General features: G+C 39.2%; 1 protein-coding gene across 2 annotated transcripts in view; it reads left to right on the top strand.

Annotated features, from left to right (window-relative positions):
* The window catches only part of LOC149319334 (gamma-aminobutyric acid receptor subunit beta-3), a 290,532-nt gene that overhangs the window by 240,419 nt on the left and 31,123 nt on the right, over nucleotides 1-18,990 (top strand). For both annotated transcript variants that reach the window (XM_089511497.1, XM_089511498.1), the window contains one exon: nucleotides 9,304-9,524. In XM_089511497.1, coding sequence (XP_089367623.1) covers nucleotides 9,304-9,524 — 221 coding nt within the window. The remainder of the gene's footprint in view (nucleotides 1-9,303; nucleotides 9,525-18,990) is intronic.

The following is an 18,990-nucleotide window of genomic DNA, read 5'->3' as shown; positions in this document are numbered from 1 at the left end:
TTATTCATGTGCCTTTTAAATCTTGAAAAATATTTAAATCTAATCTTTAAGAGGTTCTATATGGTATGAGGTGATGTTCTTGTAGGAAAGGAAGGCTCTGGAACTCCCTCCCTAGAGAGGCCAGGCTGGCTCCATCTCTGCTTTCGTTTTGGTGGCACATAAAAATATGTTTATGCCACCAGGCTTTCTCATACTGACATGGGTGCTGTAAGACTTTTATAAACAGTTTTTAAATTTTAAATTTCAATATGTAATGTTTTTAACTTTTGAAGTTGCTTGATCGTTTTTTAAACTGTATTTTTAATATTTTATATTGTTTTAACTTGGACTGTTTAAATTTTGTTAGCCACCTTGAGTCCCTGTACTGGGAGGAAGGCGGAATATATATTTATATTTCCTGCAGCAAACCCCAAAATGTGAATAACAAATGTGCATTCTTAAATATGTTGTGGTAAGCTTTGAACTGCCTGAGAAAGCATCTGATAGTAGTCAACCACTGGACATCCTGTCCTTACCACTTGTAATAAGTTTGCACATTACCTTCTGGCTATTGATTTTGCAGTGAGAGGATAGGTGTGCTGTGGAGTTATGCCAATCATTCTGTTATTGCTTGAGCAATGCTTGGGGTATAAGGAGCAGGCTGCAGGCCTTTTGGTGTGACTGCTATTATGATGTATGTTAAAGAAAGAAGAGCAAAAGAAAGAGCCATAGAGTGGGTTCAAGCAATACTTCTGTTGTGAAATTGCTCTACCTCGTTCTTACAAAATTTCTATGGCTTTTCAAGTCATTGTTACTATCTTTTTGTAAACTTCCTGTGTCTTCCTATTTCTTCTGTCTTTTTTCTTATTAGAAAAAATGTTAAGAAAAATAGAATAAAAAAAGGAAAACAGATAAGGAGAAAAAGAGAATGCTTGATTAGGAGTGCTAGATACCCTTTGTGTGGGGACACCCATAATATTGCAGTCAATGAAATGGCTGTCCATTACAGCCATACCTGGAAGCCCCATCAAATCCGTCTTCAGAGTGAACATTCATAGGAATGAGGTACAGAACTCTCAAAACTGTTGAATGAATTTAATTTGGATGGGAATAATGGTCTTCCTATCACTGACGTCCTCAGTGTGCAGGTAATGGTTAGGGTGCTGAACTTACATCAGGACTACAGTCCTATATCTCTTATTTGGCCCATTTAGCCAATCTTACTTCTGACCATATATACATAGGATTAGACTATAACACTGGACCTAGGGAGAACTAAGATCAAATGTTGACTTAGCCATGAAACTCTCAAAATAATGAAAGCCTTTGTAAGACAAAAACGTATTTCACATCCTTGAACTACTAAGGCTATGTACATATACTTAGGAGTAAGTCTCACTGGACTCAGTGCAGCTTTTTGTTGAGTAGTCATGCATAGCATTGTACTCCTAGGGAGGTAAAAATATTCACAAATTTGCTTGTCTTCAGTGAGAAAGCGTATATCTGCATAGTGATAACCTCTTTATAAAATTATCAACTGCAAGATTTATTATTATTATTATTATTATTATTATTTTGTCCTACAGTAAGAGTGAAAAAACAGGCGCATTTTTCCATTTTGTTTGGGTTTTATACAGACAACCATTTTTGTTGTTGTTGTTGTTGTTGTTGTTCTGCAATTGAATTTTTTACAGAAAGCCACTAAATTATTGAAAGGGGCACTAATATCTTGTAATTTCATTCACTTTAAAAAAAACGTTTTTGTGCACAAAATAAGTAAAAATCTACATGTTTTTGTTTTTATGCGCACAAATAAAATAAGTGAAACTTTATATCCATAACATGTACCAAAAATGGCAAAGCCCTTGCACATTCTTTAGAGATTGTAAGATGCACACTTTCTCTTAACTAAAAGGTATTTGCATTGCCTTCCATTTGAAAATTTCTCAGTTTTGAGATCTGCAACTTACATAGTTAAGCTAAGGGCCTGAATGTTTTGTAATTATGTTCTTTAAGAAATTGAGATATGCTTTGCTTGGGATTTAATGATGGAGGGTGATATAAAGATTTCCTATGAAAACCAATAACTGTCCAGGAATTTTTACATCAATTTACAGTTAGGCTTCTGCATTATTACATGGACAAATCAATGCAGATATCCACAGCTAAAGAAGATCTACTTTCAAATAAGGTATGCTGTCTTGGGCGGGTTACAAACTGCCACTTGGGACATCCGCAGGACGTCCCATTTTAAAAAAGGGGCGTCTCTTCTAGATGCCCCTGGCTCTAATACGGACTCTGTCCGTTCCACACGGCCGGCGCCATCTTTACATATTGGACGCTGTGCGTCCGAACGTGTCGCGGCGTCTGTGACATCGCGAATGCGCCCCTGGCGCCTCGCGACATCACAGAGGCACCGCAAGAAGAAGCTCCATTTTGGAGCTTCTTCTTTGGTCCGCGCGGGAGCCGTGCGGTGTGGGTACTATGGCTCCCGCGCGGACCAAGCGGCGTTCTGTAACCCGCCTTAGTAAACTATAAAGGGTGTAGTAGCTTCTAAAACCTCCTACACATAAGCATGTACTGGGAGCATTACTTAGGCACTGTTGACAAAACAAATGTATAGATTATTGAATCTCAGAAATTGGAATTGCATTGGCAGCCACAGTGTCAAATTACTTGATATAAAGTAATGCCACTGAGTAAGGTGTCAGGATGCATCTTAATAAGTTCATGAATGACTTCTTTAGTTCAAGAACAGAATGTTGTGGCATGATGAAAACAAGCACACACTGTTGCCTCATCCTCTCATCTCCTCTGTTTCTGCGTATGTAAGGCTAGTTTCTTGGATTGTTGTGGTCCGTTTCTCTCCACATGCCAAAATGAAGATACTGTTCCTTTAGTTGCTATGTCAACCAATCTTCTCTTGTTTGTAGTGTATGTAATTGGTTGATATGGCAACCTTTTTCATTATACTTACACTCACCAAAGAGGTTCTCAGTACACTTACATATACCAAAGAGAAAGCACAGACTTTAAGGAAGGAGTTTTCATTGAACTGGATCCGTGAAAGTATTGGCATGACCAGTGGCACATTTGCAGCAAACGCAGACAGCTTTTCTGAATTTAGTGAAAGCTAATCTGGGAAATAAAGTAAACCAAGTCAAAATTATTGGTAGAGGCCCTTGATTAAACATTCACCGTGGAGAGAAATAAGTCTGATTTGGCACTGACCTATCACTGCTCGTAAGAGCCATTAACTGACGCCGGGTTTTTTGTGCTTGCAGGATGTTCTTTCCTAGGCTATTTCTGCCTATGCCTGGAATAAAAGAAGACTGATTTTTCAGATTTCTTCGTCTTTTTTATGATTAGCAAGGCACTGCTTTTCAAAGTTTCAAGACAGGAAAGTTGGTGAACCAACTATAAACTAAAGCAAAAAAACTTCAAAGGGAATATCTCTGCCACCAAAGACAATTACATTTTTTTCAAGTGATACACAAAAGACAGTGTGGGCATACTTCTGGACTGTAACTTCCAGAATTCCTCATCAGTAGCTATGCTATCTTCAGCTACTATGAGTTGCTGTCTAACAGTGTCTAGAGTATTCCCACACCTGATGTGAGCAATACCCTTGTACATGTAAAGTTCAGTGACACCTTCAGAACAGAAATAGCAACAACACTTTATTTAACACACAAAGTTGGAGTCACCTGTCCTTACTTGCACTCCTTGTTCTTACTTTTATTTGACATGTACTAAAGCTAAAACAAAAATGTGTTATTTTATTTTATTTAGTACAGTTGACCCTCTGTAACTACAGGTTCTTTATCCATGGATTCAAGCACCCATGGCTTGAAAATATTCTCTCTCATTCATAAATTATATGTATGCGCATACACAGATCAAAAAAGCAAGCTTTGATTTTGCCATTTTATATAAGAGATACAATTTCACTGTTAATTTTTTTAAATGAGTCTTCAGCATCCATGGATTTTGGTATCAATGGGTGATCCTGGAACCAAACCCCAGTGGATACTAAGGACCCACTGTATGTGCTAATGCTAAAGCATAACGTTTACTATGCACACACTAATCTTCATTCACAGGATTTGGTTTGTTGTTTGAACATTTGCAGTCCTCTATGCTCATAGCTTGCTCCATTGGATTCCTAAATATCATTTTTGTTTCTTTTTCTGCACACAGTTGATTTGCATAGAAAACAACATTTCTTTGCAGGAAACAACATTTTCTGTGTTGGAAATAATATTTCTGCATTGAAAGTGCAGTTCTATGTAAATCAACCATATGCAAATTTTATGCAAAACAAATCCACAATTACAAGAAAACAACCTTTTCTGTGCAGTAAATAATATTCTGCATTGAAACATTATTTTCCATGCAGAAAATGCTGGTTTCTTTGGAGCAAATTTTGTTCTCCCTTCAAAACAACTAGGTGCAAATTTTGCACAGAATAATTCCCAAGCTGAAGATTCTAATCATTCCAGGATTCTTCTCCTCAGAGTTTCTCAATATTTAAAAAACACGTTTTTCAACCATTTTCCAGTCATTCTTTCCATCCTTCCTATTTGAATTAAAAACATTCCCCAGAGTCAAGGTGGCATCTAGGTCAACCAGTTAGACACCCCCTATAGGGGTCATGGTGAATGAGAATAACATAATGGTGCTTAAGCAAGTGAAATGCTAAGAAACCTGATCAATTCAATGGACTACTTCTTTCACATTGGGAATAATAGTTTAAATCAAAATGCTGTGTGGCTGCATCCTTGATTCCTGGTGCAACACAGTCCTCCCATGTCATATTTGCTGCTGCCAGCATCTCTTTGGGGGCCTCTGGGTTGTGCCTGTTTGAAGGGCCTTGGACATCTATCTGATGGTCCATGGTTAGTGCAACTACGTATTGGGCAAGGCGTCTTCAATTCATTCTTCGTTTCCTTATGCTACTTTTATATAAATACGTTAATTTAGAATTACACTCTATAATGTATGGGACTTTTGTCCATGTGAATATTTTAGGGCTGGGTTACAGATCACCTGAGCATCATGAGTTCTGTAAACACCAAGTCTTGCTGGTAATTTGAAATAAAGCATGCAGGGTGGGCCTTGCGTGTTTGTGGATTTTATTTGGCTCCTTTTCTAAGATAAAATCATTACAGAAGCAAGTTCTATTCAGATCTAAAGCATAAATGTCAACCAGCATCAAAATCATAGAGCCAAAATGGCACCAACTTTCACTATTAATTGACACAACATACCCAGAACCACAAGCACTTGGCTTAAGTACTATTTAGAGAGAACTAGGGCCTGGTGCACACGGGTGCTTTGTGGTGTGGCGGCAGCAATATTAGGGTTTGGGAGCACACAGACACCACATGTTCCCAAACCCTAATATATATGGGTGCTGGCATCATGGCGGCCTCCCATAAATACAGGGGCTGCCATGATGCCACCACCACCATACAGCAACCAGACATCACTAGTGGCACCATGGCGGTGCCCCTTCCTGCTTCTGTCATTGCAAAAAAGAAGCCGCTCTGGGTTGTTCTTTTTTTGCAGCGCGTCTGTGCTGCAGCATGGGGATGCTGGAGCACAGACACGGGGCTTACAGGGGCAGCATGGAGCGTCCCATCTGTACTGCCCCTAGGTTTCCAGGTGAAGAATAGGACAGGGTTCCTCTACCTTAAAGGTCAACCATTGGAGGTAAAGGAACACTGTCCTGTTTTTCACTTAGCGATCCTATTTTGAGGAAACAACAGAAGAAAAGGGGGGATGCTGCAAAGTGACAGTGACAGTAATCCTTCTTCCCTCAGCCTTCTAGATGTTATGTCCTGAAGGTTGGTGCTGCATAATTAAATAAAATGTGGCTGGTATGGAGGGAAGTTCCAATATAGATTGTGCTACTATCAGGCATCCCAAACAGAGCAGGTGCAGAGAACTTTAGATTCATTTCTACAAAAGATGGATTAGTTTAAGAACCCTAATAATCATCCTAGAAAGCAATATGCAGGTGCAGTGCTGGCAGGGAAATAGGATTTCTTCACTTCCAACATTGCTACTGCATATACCCATAGGTGGACTCTACACTGTTTTCAGCCACATGCATTGTGAATGTTTCCCTTTTGAACTCTAGCTATTTTCAGAACAATTTTATTTCCTTTATTTGTCCAAAAAGCTGTACTGCCTTTTTTGTGTATGTGGGAGAGGATGCCTAGAAAAAATCGAGTCAACAGCCCAAATTGGATCAGCAAGAAGAGGTGGAATATGGGCATCTGCCCCAAATAAGAATTCTGCTCCCAAATTTTATTTTCCATCATTCCCCAAATTTCTACCATTGCATTAACTTAAAACTTCAGTTGAACATGTAGAAAATTAATTTAGGTATGCAAAGAAAAGGACAGGTAAAGTTACTACGGCAAATTCTAGATGGAAATGAATTTTAGTATTAACTTTCTGGAGTGCTAGAAATTTGTGACCTGAAGGAAAATTTCATGGGGGCAGAATTCTTATTGAGGAAGCGGTGGCCTTATTTTGCCCTTTCCCCCATAGCTATACACATGGCCAAATCCATGTTCTAGAAATTATCATCAAAAGAGATTTCCAAGTCAACTGATTTTTTTCTGCAAACTGATTAGCGCCTTCTTGGGAATCACAGCCATAAGGTCCTCACCTCTCTACAGGTTCAGCATTGACATCATTCCAGTAATTTTCAGTCCATCACAGTTGAGTAGTAGATGATTTCTCCCACCTCTAAATGATTCCCTTCTATTTCACTAAAATATCAAATCAAGAGCATGACCTATTAATTGTGTTGTTTCATAAACACATGCCTTCACTGGAAGAATGGAGATTGTCATAATCACATGACTGAATAAAATCCTTTCACTATCCTCCACAGTTTATCCTTTTTAGGAACTGGGATATAAAATAGGGTCTCCCCTGAAAAACGCAGTATGTGATGGTATATAGGGTGTGCCTTAGACATCTTTGCCAAGATTGATATCTCATGTTTGAATGTTTAAAGCTACACAGTATTTACAATTGTAAATAACATATTTTTTGGGAGGGGGGTCTTTATTTTGTGAAGTGAGATACTGTTTTATTCAAGGAAAGCTATGCCTGCCTTCTCTCTGCTCTGCTTCCACCTGCGGGCAAATAACATTTTACTTACAGAAACATTTGAATGGGTTGCAGTAAAGGAGATTTAAAGAAATACAATTAAAAATGTTTAGCTTTTGATGTTTTTATTAAACTCTTTTTATGTTTTAACCTGTAATTTATTATATTTATTTATTATATACTGCAGAGAAACCTTGTAGTATCTTTCAGACTTACTGAAAAAGAGAAATTAGTAGCATGAGCTTTTGTAGACTTCAACCTACTTCTTCAGATGCAAACTCAAGTCTATGAAAGCTAATGCTACCAAATTTTCTCTTTCAGGTAGTCATAAAGGTGCTATAACATACCGTTGCATACTTATTTTCCAGACTAACATGGCTATGTCTTTGAATTATTTACATATTGTTGGCCACCTGAGGAGAAAGATGGGGTAAGAATCAAATAGATAAATCAAGACACTAAGACATAATTCAAAAGTTAAAAGTGAGATAGAATTCCAGTACTGAAAATTATAGCATTTTTTATAATGTAGGTTAGAGGTGGAACTCTTGCAGCTCTCCTGGTGCTTCTGGACTACAAGTAGGGTTGACAGAGTGAAAACTAGAAAGGACTACTGAGCCTTTAATGGCTGTGTAGAAGAAGAATTTTCTGCAGGGGCTGCTTGTTATCTGGCTGTGTGGCAAGCAGTGTCTGCTGAAATTCCATCTTCTGCACAACCATTAATGCAACAGGAGCCCTCTCTTCCTCTTTCCACTCTGGCAGTCTTAACTGCATGTTCCACCATGCTAGGTGCTAGGTGGTAATCTTGCTGAGAGAGAGAGAGAGGTAATAGGATGAAGATTATTTAAAGGCCTATTAGGTGATAAAGTAACAATATTAAGCTTAAAACAACTCACACAAGTTACGTTATTTCTTAATGTTATTCAATAAAAAATTACTGTTTGTTTTGCAGTGGATGTCTGTGACTGAAATTATTTCTATAAGCTATAAACAAGAACGTACACACCATGAAATATCAGAATTGATTTGGGAAAATACTTGGGACCCGGACCCCTTGCACTTAGGAATAGTATTGAAGGGTGGGGGGGAGAGAACAAGGCAAGTGTAAGTAACTAGGAGCCTTCTGTGGATAAGAGGTAAAAGTAACCTTGGCATATAAAGGACCCGCATCACAGTGTCAGAAATGCAGTAAGGTAAAGCTTGCAGATGTAAGCACAAGTGTCTCACTAGTTTAGCTGTTTAACCATTGGTCCAGTGTCTCATACAAATGGAAATGTTACTACTTACCGATTTGCAGCTACAGAGTCAATTCAGACTTTTGTTGCTGGGCAGGAAGCCCTATATTCTTCCCATAACATGCAGTGCTTTCAATCCATGAGAATGTGATGAAATTCCAGGGACAGTGCAAGATATCTGTGGATGTTTTTCTTCTTTTGGTGTTCTCTTTTCCAGTGACATAGGATGTTTACACAGCCTCAAGTTTAATCAAATTACTAATATTGTTCTGTAATGTGATTTTTCATAATGCACATGTATACCTGAGGGATTTAGTAATCTAGTTTATTTCAAAACCAATAAAATTTGTTTTGTAATTTTATTACTGCTAAAAACAAGCTTTAATTAAGCTATCACTGGTACAGAATGTGTTTATTCCTAGTCTCTACAACTGAAAACTGCAGAAAACACCAGGGGGCACATTGTCCTTCTGATGATGTGCTAATAGAAATCGTCCATGGGAAATAAAAGCGGGATATAGCTGCTTTTCCTCTTAATAGTCACGACAGTTAGTCCCTAGCAAAGTTATTAATTTAAAATGGTGGATAATATTCTCCTGAGAAATTCATATCTGATTTGGGCTTCTGAAAAATCTAGATGGAGGACTATTTCCAATGTAGATTTCTCCAGTGAGTCTTAAAACAAAAGGTGCCCCTTTTAGTAACAGTAAGTAATGTTTCATAGCAGGGAGGGGGGGCTACATATTTTGAAATAGCTGGTGCTGTTTTATTGGGGAAAATCCATCTACTCACATAAAGCTGCACTGTAATATTAAAAAGCACTCAAAGATTGAGTATAGAGTTCTTATACTTAGGTTTAGAATGGGATGTTTTATCTAAAAAGATGTTATGGCTTAATCAAGAAGTACAATATATATAAACAAGCCTTAACTTCAGTTTCTCTTCTTTTCTCCACCAGGATTACACCTTAACTATGTATTTTCAACAATACTGGAGAGATAAAAGACTAGCCTATGCTGGGATTCCTCTCAACCTTACGCTTGATAACAGAGTAGCAGATCAACTTTGGGTGCCTGATACTTACTTTCTAAATGACAAGAAGTCGTTTGTGCATGGTGTTACAGTTAAGAATCGAATGATTCGCCTTCATCCAGATGGCACAGTATTGTATGGCCTCAGGTTTGTAGCTATGTGATCTTGATTTCTCCATCATTGGTTTGTACTTTCTTTGCTTTCTTGGTGCAAGGTTAAAACAGACTTTTTGCGACATTTCATACATACCTATTTTTTTTCTGAAAGATGACTTTGGAGAATAAATGACATTGTTGGTGTTTCTTAACTTTTCCAACCATGACCTCAGTCAGGTTTTATTTGTTAATAAGAGTCACAATAGCGCAAATGCTATATAACAAGATCTGAATTGCTAGCTCAAAATTTCTTTGGAAAGCATGTGGTCTATTAGGACCTTCATCATTATGGAGTAGTTAGATAATAAAAATCTGTAAAACTTAGCTTCCTAAATCTACCTGCATTACATCCCCCTGCATAAAAAATTATGGATATCATTGCCCTGCTTCTCTATGTCCTACTACAATGTAGCTATGCTATCCCTGCTCCCCAGGACAATTTTTCCCAGGCATGCAGGCCTTTATTTTCCTTTTTATTGACTGTACTGATGTCTCTCCCAGTGTTCCAAGATTAAGGACCAAGTAAACTATACAGTGAATTTAACACTAAATGACTGATAATGAATCATGGGGTAAGGCAACACTCATATTTAAGTGTTATGAGAATCTATGAGAAGCTGCTGAAAATACTACTGCATTGTGGTTTTAGTATTTGGATGTTGATTATCTCAAGGAGTTATCCGTATGTATAGAAAGTCTCCTCATGAATGGCAGCAGTAAAAATTTCCTTTGTTCAAGATGTTTGTAAGTATTAAGCAGCTTTGAAATGTTACAGTCCCCATGACAGCCAATATGGGGTGCTGGTTAACTTGTACTCTGGGACTTGGAAGATACTGATTGAAGTCATTGGTGAGCTCTGATATTCACCTTAGACAAGTCACTCTCTTTCTCAAATTGACCTCCCTCACAGGGTTGTTATGGGGAAGAAAATAGACACATCCTTGAGCCTATGAAAAGAAATGCAGTATATTGGTGAAGAAAAATATATAAATGATAGTTAAATAAATAAAAATTAAAATTTATGAAGAAAATTTACAGTAACACATTGAGTGGACTCTCCAGATAGGGGCCATGGTATTACAGTTTAACGTCTCTCACATTCAGTTCACAATTTATTCAAAATGTAGTTTCCGATTTCACATTGAAATCTATTAAAAGTAGAATAGTGATGGGCAATTCCAGATGCTCAGTCTTGAATAGAATGTTCTTTGTAGAGAAGTAGAAGGAGAATGACACATTCCTCATCTTTTTTTTCTGTATCAGTTTGCCTCCATTTCTCAAATATTTCAAGTTAAGGGTTGGGAAAAGATGAAAAATTACTGCCAGGGCATCTGGCTAACAGAGGGATTTTCCTAAGTTTTCAGTTCTTATAATAAATGTTTCTGAGCATTGAGGTGTTGTATGTTGCTGACAGGAACACTGAAATTGGAGGAGGCGGCGGCGGCGGCTGCTGCTGCTGCTGCTGCTGCTGCTGCTTTAATCTCACTAATCAGTGAATTGGAAAGAATCAAGTCTTTCCTGGAATTCATATTGGCAGGCAGACACAAGTCCAGAATGAACTGCAGTTTTAGTTTCAGCTGCTGTTTTTACTCTGGGTCTTACTAATAATTTTGGGAAAGGTTTAGACTAAAAGTAAATTTGAAATTAGGAGGGCTGACAGCAAGCAATTATTAAAGTTGACATCAGAGGAAATTTGGACCAAGTTGCAATGGCACAGGGATTTCTGGAGCTCATATCCAAGTTACCAAGATGAATTTTCAAAAAAAATTACTACACTCCCTACATTTGAAGGGAATGTGGGTCGCATATGAAAACTAATTTAGATAAGTTTGTTGTTTATATGAAATCTGCTCAGTTTCCTCAATTTGCCACGCTCGATAAAATCCCTGTTATCACCAAATAGGAGGTTACTTTCCTCACCATGTAGACAGTGATTCTTCTAGCCCACTGTCCATTTTCTGGCTATGATAAAGCACAGCTACAATAGTCTGCCAGGCTTTTTGGAGGAGTGTGATTATAAGTAAGGGGTATGGGGGAAATAATTCTTTAAAACTTTTTATTTTATTTTATTTTATTTAAATTCCTAAAGACTTTTCTGTCAATAGCAGTCTTTCAAGTACACAAACATATTTTTGCTAGTTTGGAAGCTGCTCAGTCTCTGCCTGCTGATTTGGAGAGAGGTCTATTCTTCTCCACTTCATCAGTAAGAGTCCTTGAAAGCCTGGATCATGCTGGTTGTTACTGGTACAATCCCAACTTTTCAGAGCATCTCATCACCCAAGGAGGGGAAGTTTACATTTCTATGTATACTGAGAAAGATGGGAGGAAAAGTGTCCCTATATAGCTGGTTGGAAATTGTATTTTGGACATTTTGAAGGGAAGACTGAATGTGTACATGCAAGCACATGTAGCTGAACCCACTGTTCATTGCCTTTGACAGAAGAGTTAATATCCATCTTCTTAGCCTAATTAGATTCTTGAATCCCATCATGCCTTTTGTGTGTAGAGGTAGATTTTCATTCAAATTGTCAGAGCAATGCAGCTGAGGGACTCTGACCTTTAAGAAAAGCAACATGAGCAGCTTATTGTTGTTTACAAGTTCTTACTAGTGATCTCCTTTGTAAAAGGAACAAAATATTTGACAAATGCATTCCCTTTTAAGATACATGACACTTCCATTCCTGGTCACAAAATGCTCCCAAAGGCCCGTTCCGCACGGGCATAAAGTACGTCCTGGGGACGTACTAGGGTTAGGGAAAGTGCATGCCTTATGCACGCACCTAACCCTAATACGTCCCCAGGACGTACAAAATGGCGGCACCTGTTCCACACGGGAGCTGCCATTACGACGTCACAAATGCGCCGCCTCCAAACAGGGTGGCGCGGATGCGCTGCCTCTGCGCCCTCTCCGTGGTGCTATAAGGAGCTCCGAAATGGAGCTCCTTCTGCGATTTGCGTTGCTGGTGCAGCCTTTAGATGGCTGCGCCAGCGACGCAAGGTAGAAAGGGGCTAAGCGGCCCCTTTCTCCTCTTCCCCGCCACCACCGGGTGTCCTTGGGGCTTGAAGCCCCAAGGACACCCTTTTCCAGGCCGCAGGGAAGCGGCCTTTTGCTGTTTCCCCGCAGCCTGGAAAGCGGCGGATCGGGGCCCCAGAGGCTGCCGTTCTGGCAGCTGAGGCCCTGATCTGGCGGGGGAAGGAGCGCCTACAGGCTGCCCCAAAGGGGCGGTCTGTAACGTGCCAAAGAAAACAAGAGAAATCCAGGGTCTTTTCCATTGTTTTATACTCATTACTATAGTAATGAGTTCATCCAAGACATTTTTCTCACCAAAGTAGATCAACCATGGGTGCCCTCCAGGACAATGTCCATAGTACCCAAAGCCAGACAAGGTAAATAAAATACTGAGCTAGACTAAATAAACTAACAAGTTGTTGTACTTCCATTGCACCACAAATCTCTGCTCGAGGTATCCACTTCACTCTCCCTAAGGATAGGGCCTGCCCTGTCACAAAGACAGAATAGAATAAATCTTTATTACAGTCATAGACCATCACAATGGAATAAGGCACATTAAATCACATAAGGATAAAATATACATCTGTTTAAACTTATAATTGATATATACACATTTTAAAATATTATTTTAAAATAATAAAAACATTAAAAGTAGTATGTAAAGCATCTTAACCATCCCTTTACAGAGCAAAAGTCATTAGGTCTGGTCTGTGGCCTCTGTCATCATCCAACAAATTTTAAGCACTGCTTCACAGACCATTGTATGTCATATTGGGATTAGTGTCTGAAAGCAACAGGAAAGTATAAAATTGTCCTGTGCATTGGATATTGATACAATATGGGTGCAATAAGGCTAGTTCAAATGTCTCTGTAATATGAATACTGGAGTAACCCATGCTCTATTCATTCTGTATAACCAGACTCACAGATGTATTGTAAGTGATCTTCCTGTATTGGCCTTCAAGAGCAAATGAAGGAAGAGTATGGCATCATGCTAAAGCCCCTCCAAGGCTTAGAGGCACTTCCAGATTAATTAAATATGCCATAGAGAAGATGAAGTACCTGTTCAAATCACTAACAACAAAGGTTTGAGACTGAAGTCCAGTTAATCCTCTGTGTATGCTACACATTGTTTGATGGCTGCTTTCATTTTAACACACCACATATTGAGCAGAAAGTATGAAAAGAATTATATTGATGAGATTTTATTTATCATTGCCTGTTTCCATGTAGACTGGAAATCATCAAAGCTAATTGGCCAAGGCCAATGGGGATAAAAGATAGTCTGAGGGGCTGTACAAACAGCTCTGAAGGGACGGCCTCTAGCCACCCCTTCTTCAGCCGGATCAGGGTCGCTCACGCCGTAGCTCTGATCCATCCTTCCAGGGGTACAAAAAGGAGCTACAAAAAGCGGCTCCTTTTTTACTCTCTTGAAAGGGTATTATAGCTGTGGCAGCATGGCTATATGGCACCACTTCGGTGCTCCATCATTTGGCCACAGCGCCGGAGACGCATCATGATGCTGCATGCTGTCTTGAGGTGTGCGACATCAGGGTGCCCTGGGGGGGGTGGAGTCAGGTATGCGTCATCAGGATGCTACACTCCAACTCTGCCACCAGGCTGGCTTTTCAGGCCGGTCTGTACAGGGCCTAAGAAAATAATTAAGTATTGTCACCTACAATCTAGCCTCCACTTTCATGAAGCCTGACTCCAGTCATAAGGTTGCATTGGAGATGCATTTTGGGACAGGAAAGGCCAATCTTAGAAATTTGGATTGCACTAATTCTAACGTTGCTAAGTTGGGAAAGCATCCCAGTTGGGCACCATAAAGAAGTAGTGATATTGATTTGGCTTTAAAGAATTTGAGAGCAGCAGGTATATAGTGGCCTCCTCTTGTCCTGAGGAATTTAAGAATGGTTGTTGTACTCCTCTATGCATTATCAGCAACATAGTCCTTATGGGTTTTTCTACTGCCAATGGAATGGAAGACTACCCCCAGATATTTGAAATAGGAGACCTGCTCAATCTTATGGCCATTTATATTATATTTAGTCTGTAACCCCACTTTGATCCACCGGGAGAGGCGGGGAAACATAAATAAAATTTATTATTATTATTATTATTATTATTATTATTATTCCAAGAATAACTCTTGGGCCTTTTGGCAAATACCAAAATAGAAGCAGTGATCACATTGAACAGAGCCAAACACCAGCACTGTGACACTGGTTTGAACTTAATTGTGTCAACTGTTAACGTGTAAATTCAGCAAATAAACAAGAATGCCAAAGATAAATTGCTCAAAGTAAACAACTGCTTACATTTGATCATCATAATTAAATAGATAATTTGAATATAACATCTCATTGCAATTTAGCCTCAGAATTTTATTTAACATGTTGAACTTCTGTGAAAATGGAAACTGCTCATGGGCATTTACTTTAAACTAGTTTCTAGTATACATATAGTATATATCTAATTGTGTGACTGATAATATTGATCCATGGTAAAATACCCAATTAGGAGCATAAAAAGGAGAAATGGGGAGGGGGACAGAAAAAGGAATATGGCAACAGCTTTAAGACTAACTGGTTTTTATTTTAGCATGGGCTCTCATGGATATAAATCCACTTACTTCTTCAGATAAAGTACAGAATGAACACAGAGTAAGATATGCTCTTTAAAACTGCTCCCAGTTTTAAATAGCAGATCTTACTAGCAAATCTTATTTCTATATTATTACTATCTGATTTTTAACCAGCACCTAATGTGTATCTAAATTTCTCTTCAGATATTGCAGCTCTCATTGAGTATGGAAATAGCAGATTCATATGACAGCATTTTCTTACAATGGATGAAGACATTCTGAAAAACATAGATATAAAAGGGTATCATATTGTAGAGGAGATAGCATCCATGACCTAGGAGGCAGGGGTGAGGAAGAGCAGCATAGAGCAGAATGGTTAAAACTGAAGAAAGACTATGAGTGATAGAGCTGAGCTGAAAAAGAACACCAACTTTACTGATAAGTTTACAAAAAAGGGAGGGGTATGAAACTAAATAACTGCTGCAAATGTAGAGCCTTCAAGGCATTTCCCACAGAATCGAACGTGAAACAGCATCTGCCTGACAATGTAATAATGGTAGCTGGTAACACCCCCTCCCCCATGTGAATGGTGTGTGAATCCACTCCAGGTTTTATTCCAGGCTTTGAAGGCGCTGTCAAACATGCTTGACCTTATTCCCAGAGTTACACCTTATTTAGCTCCTTTAAAGGGGCTGCCCTACTGGTACTACAGATTACCCACCAGCACTAGTTAAACAAAAAAAATCATACATCATTCATTCAGGAGTGCTTGTTATCAGCTTCAGCTGATAACGTCAGCTGCGCCCCTACCTGGATCGTGGGAACCTTGAAACTGTTGTACATGCTTTGGTAACCTCTCGATTGGATTTCTGCAACGCGCTCTACATGGGGCAACCCTTGTACCAAACCCGGAAGCTACAATTGGTGCAGAATATGGCAGCCAGATTGGTCGCTGGTAGTTCCAGGACAGACCACATAACCCCTGTTTTAAAAGATCTACACTGGCTGCCTGTTCGCTTCCGAGCTCAGTACAAGGTGTTGGTTTTGACCTATAAAGCCCTAAATGGCTTGGGCCCAGGGTACTTGGAGGACCGTCTGTCCCCATATAATCCGCCCCGCACACTCCGATCATCCGGGACAAACTTGTTAGAGGTCCCTAAATTTCATCTGGCAAGGACCTCACAGAGGGCTTTTACCGCTGTTGCCCCCTTATTGTGGAACAAGCTTCCCATAGAGCTCCGCTCCTCTGCATCATTGGTTTCTTTTAAGAAACAATTAAAAACATACTTATTTCAGCTGGCTTTTTCACTTTAGCTAGTAGTGTTCTTCTCTTTCTGCCCCTGTTTTTTGTCCTTCTGTCCCCAGAGTACTGTAAATAGTGCCGCTTATTTTCCCCCTGATGAATGTGATTTGTATAGATTCCTGTTTATATCCCCCTGTAATGCTGTTTTAAATTTTATACTCTGATGTTTTTAACTGTATTTTATTGTCTTTTAATTTTGTAAGCCGCCTTAATCACGCTTGTGGAAAGGCGGGGTAGAAATAAAAATTATTATTATTATTATTATTATTATTATTATTATTTTAACACATTTCCTGAGCTAAATGATCAAACTGTTCAGGTAGCCTTTTTGTGTGCATGTGGAATGATTATAATTGTATCTCTCCACAATAAACTGATGATCTAGATTTCCATTCTTATGTCACAGATGGAGACTGAAAGCTGAGATATAATTGCATAAAATTATTCACCCTGTAAAAGAGGGAAGGGGTGAAGTCTGCTCCATCTATTGATAAGCTTCGCAATTGATTTTATACAAACAGGTGGAGAACATATAGCTTATTTGCCTGTTTTATGGGCCCCTATTGCCTTCTTCCTCTGCAAAAACTGACATTGCATTAGCATATTTTGGCTACACAAAAGTTTGTTTGAAGCTAAATAAAGCTTCTAGATGTCTCCTGGAAGACTCCTGGAAGCAATTCAATCTTCAGTCAGGAATTTATCTTGACTGAAAAATGGTGAATTCTCTTCATGCATCTTGTTTTCAGAGGACAGATTGACTTTTTTTGCCCTACCATGCTACTGAAATTCAGCAATATGACAGCAGTACAGTGCAGCTCTGGTGGGTGGTAGTTCCAGTAGATCCTTCTGCCCTAACAAGTTGTCTATCCCTGTTTATCCATTTATTTGGATGAACAACACACTGCTATAGTTGCTATGCACACACAGACATTTTCTTCTTCTATGCACAGTTGGTGTATAGAAGTCAAACACATCATTGTTTAACAATGTAGCATATAGTACATAGGAATGACCTCTTGGATATTACACAGATTCTAGTTGGCTATATTGTATCCTTCACCTTGTTTTAAAGCGTTACTCTCCTCAATTATCATGGTCATAAAACATTGTGAATGCAGTGTTGAACAACAAAGCGTGGAGATTTGCCAGAAATATTGTAGGTTGCGCATTTTCAAAGAAAGTGGTCACCATGAATTGAAGGAATGCAAGAAATGTGAGGCACGAAAAGGCTAATTGAGAAATGTGGGGTCTTTTTTTAAAGTTTTTTTTATAGCATTTATGAAAGATAAGGCAAGTGTAAAAAATAAAAATCTTTATAATGGAGGAAAACATAATAAAATTCCATCATTACCTTCAAAAGTATTCACCCTTTGCTGATTTAAAACCATACTACAGGTTGAGTCTCCCTTATCCAGAATTGCAAATCCAGAATATTCCAAAATTGTCCACATGGGTGGCCGAGATAGTGACACCTTTGATTTCTTTTATTTGTGGGCCCATTCACACTAGGAAATAACTCAGTGTGGAAATCAGATTATTTCCGTATATTTGCCATGATCAAATCTCTCCGTGACATTTTGTCCCTATTCCCATTCACCCTGAGGGAACAGCAATAGTGATAAAATACCACTGAGAGATTTGATCATGGTGGGTGGGGGGAGAGGAAGGTGGATGTGGCAGGTACAGGAGGAAGAGGAAGGGGAAGGAAGACAAGGGGGCATGACAAGTACAGGAGGGAGGGGAATGGAGGACAAGGAGGAAAAGGAAGGAGAGCATGGAGGATGTGGCAGGTATGGAGGAGGGAGGACGAGGAGGAAGAGGAAGGAGGACAAGGAGGACACAGCAGGTATGGGAGGGAGGGAGGAGAAAGAGCAAGAGGAAGGAGGACAAGGAGGATGTGACAGGTACAGGAGGGAGGGAGGGGAAGAGGAGGCAGGATAAGGAGGAAGAGGAGGGAGTACAAGGAGGACACAACATGTACAAGGGGGAGAGGAAGTGGAGGGAGGACAGACACGAAGGAGGAAGAGGTTCCTAATTGTTTTCAAAACAATCCCTTTTGATCAGGATCTCTTTGGTAATGAGTTCCCACTACTGATGATTCGGATCATTGTGGCACCAGAAAAAAAGACATGGGTCAAGTGGGGGTTTTGGTGCCTGCCCGCTGAAAACTGCAGTGAATACACTCGGGATGAGTGTGAATGCCATGGAAAAAACCCGGTTTCTACACCAGATTATTTCCTAGTGTGAATGACCCCTGTGCTTAATTTGTGTTCAGTGTACACAAACTTTGTTTCATGCACAAAGTTATTTTTAAAAATATTGTGTATAAAATTCCTTCAGGCTTTGTGTGTAAGGTGCATATGAAACATAAACGAATTTCATGTTTAGACTTGGGTCCCATCTCCAAGATATTTCATTATGTATTCTAAAATCTGAGGGGGAAATCCAAAATCTAAGACATTTTTGTTATTGTTATTATTATTATTATAGTTTATTTTTATAGTGCTGTAAATGTACACAGCGCTGTACATACAAATGATCAAATCAATAAAAAT

This window comes from Sceloporus occidentalis, unplaced genomic scaffold (genome assembly GCF_023333645.1).
Source record: "Sceloporus occidentalis isolate IW3139 unplaced genomic scaffold, rSceOcc1.0.p SCAF_2, whole genome shotgun sequence".
In the NCBI taxonomy this organism is placed as follows: domain Eukaryota; kingdom Metazoa; phylum Chordata; class Lepidosauria; order Squamata; family Phrynosomatidae; genus Sceloporus; species Sceloporus occidentalis.
The sequence above is the reverse complement of the archived record's forward strand: the minus strand, read 5'-3'. Positions and strand labels throughout refer to the sequence as shown.